Source organism: Mastomys coucha, unplaced genomic scaffold, assembly GCF_008632895.1.
Source record: "Mastomys coucha isolate ucsf_1 unplaced genomic scaffold, UCSF_Mcou_1 pScaffold15, whole genome shotgun sequence".
Taxonomy (NCBI): Eukaryota; Metazoa; Chordata; class Mammalia; order Rodentia; family Muridae; genus Mastomys; species Mastomys coucha.
The window spans coordinates 44,340,030-44,350,227 of NW_022196897.1; the positions used below are offsets into that span (position 1 = coordinate 44,340,030).

Consider the following 10,198-nt stretch of genomic DNA (forward strand, 5'->3'; position numbering starts at 1 on the left):
AAAAAAAAAAAAAAAAAAAAAACTAGAAAACAACAGGTGGCAAAGGCAATGCCAGTTTCAAAAAGCAGAAAGCAAAATATGTCTTTGTGACCTAAGAATGGTCTTCACATTGATCCTGGCTGTTTTTCTTGTGTTCATTAATTTTTATTATGTTCACTATATTTATTATTATTTAGCAAGAAGTGTAGGCTATTCATGCAAATAATGGGCCTCTAAGGAAAAAAATGTTTCATCTATGTTGTTTTCATGTTGCAGTAAGGGTCAAGAGAATGTTATAAGAAATGATATGTAGGGACTCCGTAAAGTATTTCATACATCCCCATGAATCTTTGCAAATTACCAATTTTGACTTCTGAAGAGGTCTTACGGTAGCAGATTACAAACACTCTGTCCCCTTGTCCTAGTCTAGTTTGGTTTGCTTCAAGTGTTTACATTACAGTGCTAATGCTGTGCTTTCTTGGTGTGCCAATAAGCACAGGAGCAAGTGAATATCAGATAATAAACTAAAACAATAGCTACCAGTGTACCAGGAGAGTTTCTATAGAAACAAATTATAAACCTTGTACTGGGGTAGACTATCTTCATTTACTCAAGCTAAGTTTGACAGACTTAGCAATATAGCAGGCATGAAAAAGTGTAGCTTCAGTTGACTATGACTGCCAGTCAGTTTACAGTGGATCATGAGCGTCCCCTACTCTAATGTATTCTTTCTTTGATAGCTCATATATCTAGAGAGAGATTACTCCTTTGTAGGTACTTTCCTTATCTCTGTAGGAGCATGGCTTTTGTTTGTTTGTTTTGTGACAGTTGGTCTGGAAGAAAACAGCCAAATGGAATAGGGCTTTGAAGTCGTGCTTCTGCTGAAGCTCTTGACTAACAAATCCCTAAGGGGCAAAGTACCTGATGCTGCTTTCAGTATGTAACCTACGGTCCAGACGGTTCTACTGTAGCAGCATCTCAGTCATCCCAAGTAAGTTGGAAGCACTGGAGATATATTTAATCTCAACCTAAAATCTCTTAATAGGCACAGCATCCTTATATGAGCCACTTTGAGTAGAGTTGTTAGATTACAAGTAGTAGTGTGACTTAGACGGATGCCTCAGGCTTTTCTTTGTGCAATCTATAATGGAAACACACTTTGGAAGCTACATTGTGACCTGGATGGACAGATTTCTTCCTTCTTTGAAACATCACAATTATTTGGTAGAGTGTAAATAAACGTCACAGGCAGTAATGGAATATGAATTGCATAAGAGATTGATATTGGAGGGAAGGCTCAGAGGCAGCAAGTCCAAGGACGTGACTTTTAGAATAGTTTATAGAAAATCACTGGAAAAGATTCATTGAACAAGAAAATCCATTTTAAAGCCATGACTGGTGGATTTTTCTCATGTTAGAGAAGTCTGCCAGTGAAGAATACCACTGGAGATTGAGAGTTCACGATTTATTTAACCACAGAAAAGTAGATGTAGACACATTTGTTTAGTTTTTACATTCAGTATTATGCAGCATTCATGGTGTTTTATTTCTTCTGTTGCATCTATTTTTGAAGAGAAAGGAGGTAGAAAGGAATCATGTCAAAAACATTTTGTCTAAGAAAACAGAATGCCAAGCCTTGTCGCTGTCATGGTCTGCACAGTGGTTTGTGTTCCCCAGCCTCCGTGGATGGTCATTTCAGTTTCACGTTCACTACATGGGGCCTGTGAAGTTGGGAATTTAAGATATACATTGGCTTTTGCTAGGTGATGGTGTGTGACAAACATCCCCGTGGCATAGGCTGTTAGAGATGACTCAGCCATTAAGATGGCTTGCAGCTCTTACAGACCGCTTGACACCTGCACTGGGCAGCTCACCAGTTGTGAAATTCTAGCCCCAGAGACTCTGATGCCCTCTGCTGGATGCCATGGGCACCCCATACATGCACATACTCCCATATATATAGAGGCATAATTAAAATATAATAGAAATGAATCTTAAAATCCCATCTGAGTGGCTTAACACAGCCAGAGATTTTTTTGTTTTGTTTTGTTTTGTTTTGCTTTGTTTTGTATTGTTTTGAATTTGAGACATGTTCTATGTAGCACTTCCTATCCTGGAACTTCATCTGTAGATGCTGTCAGACTCACAGAGATCTGCTTGCCTCTGCCTCTGTGACTTCCCCCAAGCACTGGAAGTAAAGGTGTGCACCACCATACCCAAGTCAGCCAGGATTTGATGTTTCTCCTTCATGTCTGTCTAAGTCATGCTTGTTGTCAGGGAACAGGAACAAGAGAGGCAGAGAAAATTAGGAAGTCTCTTTAAGCCATATTTCAAAAGTGGAATATCTTATACTCAGTCATGTTATTGACCAAAGTAATTCAAATGGCCAAAGCATACCAAAATAAGTTTAAGAAATACATGTATGTGGAAAGTAAGTGTGTGTGTGTGTGTGTGTGTGTGTGTGTGTGTGTGTGTGTGTGTGAAAAGAGATTTGCAAACAATATATATTATAATATTGTCATTTGAGGTAGTTAGGTGGGAGAGTGACAAATGTAATCTAAAGGCAGTGCTTGTTGCAGATGCTGACCTGAGATACTGAAAACAGTGAGCAAACTGTGGAGGAGAACCAGCTTCATACTGACTGACTGTCAGAAGCCCTTGGCCAAACTTCTGCATGGTCAACCGCCGGCACTGCCAGCCAAGCTAGAGTAGATGCTCAAGTCATATATAGTTCATTTTTATTTGTTTTCCTTGTCCCCACGCTTTAGGAGTTCTCTCTTGTAGAATTTGATAGTCAACATCATACAAGAGCCACAACAGTAAAAAGAAGCAGCAGTGTTACTACATGCAGAATAGGCCTCTTGATGGTGTGGGGAAGCATTCAGCAGTGTTACCACATACATGTAGAACAGGCATCCTGATAGTGTAGGGAAACAGTCAAAGACAGGTGACAAGCATGCTCTATGAAATTTAAGAAAAGACGAACTGATTGCAAGCCCCAACACAGTGTGCCTACCTAGAGCCAGAGCTTGAGGAAGAACCAGACAAATGCAGGTGGACATGGCAAGTGTGTAGGGTCACAGCAGTGTTTTGTATATACAGTTATCAGACTGTGTTTTAAGTTGCCCAACTAGAGGGGGTGGTGAAACATCAGTAAAACTGGATGTTGGTTCAATGAGAATCAGTTTTTGCTGATAAAAGAGAAAGGGGGGGGAGTTAATAACTCCTATTAATCTGTAACCTTTGTGCATGTGTCTTTTCTTTTGTAGGAAGAACTTGAAACAGCCACGAGATTTCTGTACTATGAAATGGGCTATAAGTCTCGAACAGAACAGCTTACAGATCGTACTGAAATCAGCCTGCTGCCTTCAGACATCGATAGGTAATTTCAATAGCTCTTCCAGTCCTCCTCTTCCATATCCTCCTCCTCCTCTTCCTGTCAACTCTTTTATGTAAGACTATCTGCCATTATTCAATTTTGGGTTGCAGGTACAAGAAGAGATTTCATAAGTTTGATGAAGATGAAAAAGGCTTCATTACCATTGTTGATGTTCAGCGTGTACTAGAGGTGATACATACTTTTTTTCCCCCATTATCAGTTTTCTGGTATAGAAAGATATAAAATTAATATTAGTTTGCATTTTTCACAAGTAGTATTTTAAAGGTTTGAACAGTCTAGTCACATTAGCAGAAAGCTACACATAATTTTTAGTTTAACACTCATCTCTCTGTGCTCCCTTGCCTAGAGTATCAATGTACAAATGGACGAAAACACACTACATGAAATTCTCTGCGAAGTAGATTTGAACAAAAATGGACAGGTTGAGCTCCATGAGTTTCTGCAGGTGAGTTGAGATGAGGCAGGTGGCTCTGTGCTTTTGCTTTTGCTTGTCATCATCTTGAGAATGGATTCTTAACTCTACCCAGTTGCCACTTCATTCTGAAAACATAGCCTGAGCCAGCAGCAGTTGATCTGTCTGCCCTTGACGATGAGCTCTGTTTGTGTCTGTTCGTTTTTATAAGAGGCACCTGTTTTATTGGCTAATTTAGATTAATCCAAGTTAATTGTGGAATATGGAATTGCATAATTAAAGAACAATGCCTTGGACTATGATTGTCCCGCTGTCTATGATGAGAGGTAATGGAGTACTTCTAGTATGGAAAGTCACTGTATATTGTTATTTGGGAGAAGTTGTAAGCCATAGTTTTTTATTCATTGGATAACCATATTCATCTAAGAATATAATAAGTCAATTCTTACACTTTGAAGAACCAGAAAAGCAAATGGGAAAGAAGTTAAACTCCAGGATCAACACCACAAGCTAAAACATTTCCATGTCTGATGTTCAACTAACCAAGGCTTCAGTTGTTCAATCATTCTAAATGTGAAGGAAATCCATTTTGTTCCTGTAACCTCGCAATAGATGCTCTACATCACCCCTTAGTAGTTCTGTAAAGGAAAGAATTTCCACAATGTATTCCTAGCTGTCCCTGGGACTGATCCTTTGAAGAACACATTGGTTTCAGGCAGCTATGTTTTTTTCTGCAGTGTTTCTTGGGTAGGTATTTCAAATGAATGCTTGCACCATGGCAATGACGAATGCTGAACATGAAATAAATTAATGCTGGGATTTTGGTCAGTGTCAGCCCTTTCTTCACTGTGTCAAGTTAAACAAACAAGATCGAGGCAGAGGAAATGGTAATTGTCTCTCTGGAGATGAGCAGCAGATAAGAGCATTGTTGAATCTAAATGCAGAAAATTTTCCGCAGGTTGTGTCCAGCATTACAAAAAAGAGTGTTTAGTTATTTAACTAACTGTTTTACTGAATGCGAATTTTAAATGGAATTTGAGATTTATGGTTAGGACTTTTAATAGAAAACATTTAATGTCTCTTTTTGAATAGTTTTTTTCCTGGAGAACATTTCCTTGTCTTAGAACTTCTTTAAATAAATAGCTTGTGCTCCATTTCTTGTGTTTTACAAACAAACAGCAGTATTTAGACCTAAAAAAACCCAGGCCTTTAGAGACAATGGGAGTCTAACTTAATGAATATATTGTGTGGCTCGGGTTTTAAGTCATTTTCTTGAATGTAGTAGAGTTATACACATAGAAAATAATTTACATCACCTGCAGGTTTTTAAATAAATAAGTATTTCCTGTCCAGTTCTAAATAAAAGCAACCATTCATGCTTTCAAGAACACAGCATAATTTCCAAGTTATAAAACACTGGCCTTATGAGGTCTGTTCATACCTAGATACTGGTTTTTTCTTGCAGTACATTCTTGGATACATGTAATACCTAATAGAAAACTTTTAGTTCGTTGAGGTTGATACAGGAAACACTATCAGTGGCTGATAGTGAGAGGAGAGGGGCCCAGCTCTGACTGTCGTTTCCTCTGATAAACCCCAAGGTTCTCCCAGCATCAGAGAGAAAACAATAAACGTCAGCATTCCTTAGGTAAAACGCATCTCTGATGTAAAGTATGGTATGTTGCCACATCTGATTGCTTTATTAAGAGCCCACATTTATCTTGTTACAGATCTGATTTTGGATGTGGGTGTGTGTTTTCAGTCATCATGATGGGAGAAGTTATAGACACTGCCTGGGTGTAGGATTTTGTTTACGGGTCTGACCATACTGACACTTCTGTATGTAGGAATCGCATAAGCAGTCGCTTGTGAAGCAGCTTTTAATAAGGTCAGGAGATTTAGATCCAGCCCTGGGGCAGATGCCTGGAACTCCCATGTGGAGCACGTTTTTCGAAAATGCATCTCCATAGGCTAAAACCTTAATTATAAAATAATTTGAGTATTTTCACTTATATTTTTAAAAATATAACTATCGAATAAATTTTTTTTAAATGGAAAAATTAGATTTTAAAAAATCCACTAGTTAGTGGAAGGAGGAGCCAATCCTCATACTCAGAATTGCAACGGGTTTTCTGCATAAAAGGCCTTTGCCTACTGTCTGCATGCAATTTTAGATCTAATTCTGACTTTATCCATTGGATAAAAATGAATCAGCTAAAATCTGGGTGGTGCAATAATTTCAATTAGGGCAGATCTAGAAGTTCATTTTCAGTGATGCGTATTTAAATTTGTTTAGAAAGACTTCCAGGGATTTGGATTTAGAGGACTTGAATTGTCAAGTACAATAACACTGAAAGATGATAATTAAATACAGGAGGTCATGGTTTATCTTGGCTCTATCCTTGAGATTCCTTTTTAGAATTTACAAATAGAATTAAAGATCCAATATTTGATGTTAACTTTTTTTTTTTTTTAAATTGACCCAAATTGCACATTGTGGGTGAAGAAGAAGATCATTAAATTTGCTTCTAGGGTAACCTGATCCACTGAGTAGATGCAGTCATTGTCAGCAGTGTGAAACATGTCCCCCTTCATCTATCTCTTCCTGACCTGTTCAAGAAGTCAAGTGTGTGCTCTGGAGCTGATGGAAGAGTTCTGGAGCTAAGAAGAGGGGAGGGGAGGGAGCTGGCCTGGCTGCTGAACGTGTTCCTTCTTTTCTCTCTTAAAGCTGATGAGTGCAGTTCAGAAAGGAAGGGTGTCTGGAAGCCGACTTGCCATCCTGATGAAAACTGCTGAGGAGAACTTGGACCGCAGAGTTCCAATCCCTGTGGACCGTAGTTGTGGAGGATTGTGAGTCTGACGAGTAAATCCGCAACCAACAAGCATAGGACAGCCAGCACTATGTACAACCAGAGATGACTTAAACCACTCTAAAATAGTGGCTATCGTAGCTGCCTTTTTTTAAAACAAACAAACAAACAAACAAGGAAAAAAACAAAATCAAAAACAAAAAAAGGAGTAAGCAAGCAAACAAACAAAAAACACTGGAAAACATTCCAAACCTTTTAAGATGTTGGTGTGTTTGCCAACTTATTTTGCCAATACTTTATTTGTACTTGCCATTCAGTCTAGCTTCTACAAAGTGCTTTTATTTCTTAGTGCACATTGATTTAATGTTTTGTATTCATTTTGTAACCTGTCAGACTTGACACTCTGCCTGACCATTCATTCATTCAAACTAATTTTAGAGGCAGACTCCCTAAAGATTGGAAAGATGCTAGAAAGATTTTGTGAGCACCCCAGAGCTCAGGAGCTGGAGCCAGTAGATAGCATTTTTTTTTTTTCTTTTCTTTTTTCTAAAAAAATCATTTGGACCTCTTGACATGATAATGTTTTGGGAGACTTCTCAGCCCTGTTTTGCTACCCACCCCCTTCCAATTAGTACTGCACACTTTTCTGTGTGGAGTTACTCTAGCTAATCTGGAGAGGAAAGACGAAGTTTACATCTGGTTGAGATTTGGTTACATTTCTAAAAGAGAACCTCAGAAAGCTTCCAGATTTGCAGGCGTAAGATAAAGACAGCGCTGACATTTGCCGGGAGGTACGGTGATAGCTGCTTCTCAGCAGTTCATTTTTCCCCCAGGCACTGCTGGCTTCCTTTGACTATTATAGTTGCCAGAAAAATCCTTGCTTTTTTTACTTTAAAACCAGCATTTGAGTGGCAAGTTGAATATAATGGGATGAGACCAAATCTTTCCATTCCTCATGGGAGCAATGATAGAACACAATCTCCAATCCCACAAGTCCTGAATCTTGCAGCCTGTGGTATTGTCAGACCTGTTCTTGTAGGAGTGGGTAGTAGTGGTGGTATTTGCAAAGAGATAATAAAAAAGAACTGGGCAGACTTCCGTTAACTTTAATCATGAAATTAAAATAAGGCATGCCACTTTAATATTGGAGGCTAGTCTGTTTGCCAAAGGCCTTTCTCTTTGTGTACTCAATGGAAAAATTCTCTAACAAAAAAATAAAATAAAAATCAAAGAAAGACATCAGACAAATACATAGATATATGCACAAATCAAACCGAAAAGTCAGTGCCCATTGAACTCTGCAAATAGTGCCCAGACTAGAGATGCCTGCCAGTTGGAAGATGTTTTTGTTATATTCTGTTGGCATTATAACTAGTAATCTTAATACTTATATTCATTGGCTTTCCTTTTATGAAGCTACCAATGATTAGCTTCCTGTGCATAGTAGGAAGTACAGCCCTCCATTCCCACTTCTCTCCAGGCAGGCTTTGTTGCACAGACAGTGGTCTAGCTTTGTGAACTGGTACATAAAACACCTTTGTGCTACTATTCTGCTTATGCAAACATTGTGTCTTTCTGCCTCATTCATTATGGGTTATGAGTCCACATATCATAATATAAACTGGGAGGTTCTCAGCCCCCATCCCACACCACCCCCACCCCTGAAATATGCAGAGTCTGCAGGGAGAAGACAGCTCAACTCATTATTAAATGAAGTATCGATGCTTCCACTTCTGTGTCAGGGAAACCTGACACAGGACAAGTGATGTCACAGCAGATGTCACTGAATTCTTTTCTTTCAAAGTGTCATTTTTTTTTTTTTACACTGGCTCTTATTCTTTCTTTCTTCTTTTTTTTTAATAGATGGAAGCATGCGGCTTTGCAATTTAATGTTTTCCTTTTCTATCATGACAATAAAGTTCACTTTATACCTTGTGACAGTCAGGTCAGCAGAAAAGCTGTCCTTTAAGACATCCCAGCTGATATATCTCAATATTCTACATCACTACTCCCTTCCCTTCTCTCTCTCTCTTTCTTTCTAGTTAGATCAAGATAACGGTGGCTTGTGTCATCCTGATTTCTCTTACAGTAGGGACTGGGCTCAGAATGTGACTTGCTTAGGCCGATCTGGGCATGGACAGCATGTCTTGTTCGCATATGCTTTGCTATGAATGAAGTTCCTTTAAGGACAAAGGGAAGTGCACTGTGCTTCACTTGAGCATTTCTGCCTTGTCTTGAAATCTGCTCATTCTAAAATGTGCTCCTTCACCTGTCCCAGAGACATGAACTACTTTTATCACGTTCCTTTGAGTAGAGCACACCAGCATTTTTCTGTGAGTCCCCGATTAAACCTGTACAGGTTTTTAAATCTTAAATCCAATTTAAGCAGAGGGGAAAGGACACAGGGGAAGAGGCCCCCTTAAAACTCACTCAGAGAATAAACCATGTTTGCCTTTTCATATACATCTGATATTTGTGGATTTTGTTTGGGTGTTGGCGTGGGTGCACAGAGATCACCTTTTATCATCAAGTGATTTATTTCCTTTGATGGGATTCAGGTGAAGGAAGCCCATCTGTGCTAGAGCTGCATATGCCTTTAACTAGCCTCTGTCCCAGTTGTAATAACAATGACAGTGCTGGATTACTGGTTTAGCTACGGTTGTCTGCCTCAAACTCATCATGCTGCATATTCCTGCTTTCTACTCCGTTCATACTGTGACATCAGATCTCTGCTCTCAAGTGCATGCTTCGTCATCTGCCTAAGGTTATGTCTTGATTTTGGCTATTTCAAAATATGTACAACAAAAATGTTCATTCTGGTTTAACTCAGTACAAATGGAGGTTGTCATTGATTTCTCTTTTCCTCTTTTTTTTAATTTGTAAAGGTCTCTTTGCATATGAATGTAATCACATTGGTGTTACTGATGCTGTAAACTTGCACTGCTTTTTACTCTAGGGAGTAAAAGAAGCCCCACTGTGTATAAAAAGAACATCCACTGTTAGCCCAGTCCTGGAGTGGACAAACTTGCTGCATGCCCTCTTACTTTCTCAGTCTTATGTATTGTGTTGGGCTATCGTTCTAGACTGGACTGTTAAATGCCTTCTGTGAGGCTGGACTGTCACTTTTATAACTGTCTTCGTATTTTATCACCATTATTTATTACTTTTGATATACAGAATGAACCGCATGCATTTATAGAGCCATAAGAAGATGTATTTAATGTGCCTTGTTTTTAACTGAGTAAGAGCTGAAAGCATGAATCAATAAAACTGATTAAAGTGGTCCATTTATTGGCATTTTGATGTTCTGTGCGATCCGACAAATAATTTTAATTGCTGCTGAAGTTTTTAGAAGTTTCAAAATATTTTCAGAAACTATATTTTACGTGACATACATTCATTCTTTTACAATAGAATTTTGTAATTTTTACCTCAAGTGAATTATATGTATTGACAGATTCTATTTTATGAGGCCACCAAAATTATTTGTATCAATTTGTTACTTTAGCTTTTAGGGTTTGGTTTCTGTTTTATGTGACCCTAGTCTACATTTATCCCATTACAACTCAATAGAATCCCTTTCCTTTCCTCTCCTTT

At 38.5% G+C, this 10,198-nt stretch overlaps 1 protein-coding gene across 5 annotated transcripts in view; it reads left to right on the forward strand.

The window, feature by feature from the left end:
- Gpd2 (glycerol-3-phosphate dehydrogenase 2) overlaps positions 1-9,885 on the forward strand; it is a 132,106-nt gene extending 122,221 nt beyond the window's left edge. For 4 of the 5 annotated variants that reach the window (XM_031370301.1, XM_031370299.1, XM_031370300.1 and 1 more), the window contains exons 14-17: positions 3,249-3,361; positions 3,469-3,547; positions 3,726-3,824; positions 6,520-9,885. In XM_031370301.1, the coding sequence (XP_031226161.1) occupies positions 3,249-3,361; positions 3,469-3,547; positions 3,726-3,824; positions 6,520-6,645 (417 nt within the window). In that variant the 3' untranslated portion in view covers positions 6,646-9,885. The remainder of the gene's footprint in view (positions 1-3,248; positions 3,362-3,468; positions 3,548-3,725; positions 3,825-6,519) is intronic. The other variant, XM_031370302.1, reaches the window with a different exon arrangement.
- The last annotated feature ends 313 nt before the right edge of the window (positions 9,886-10,198 follow it).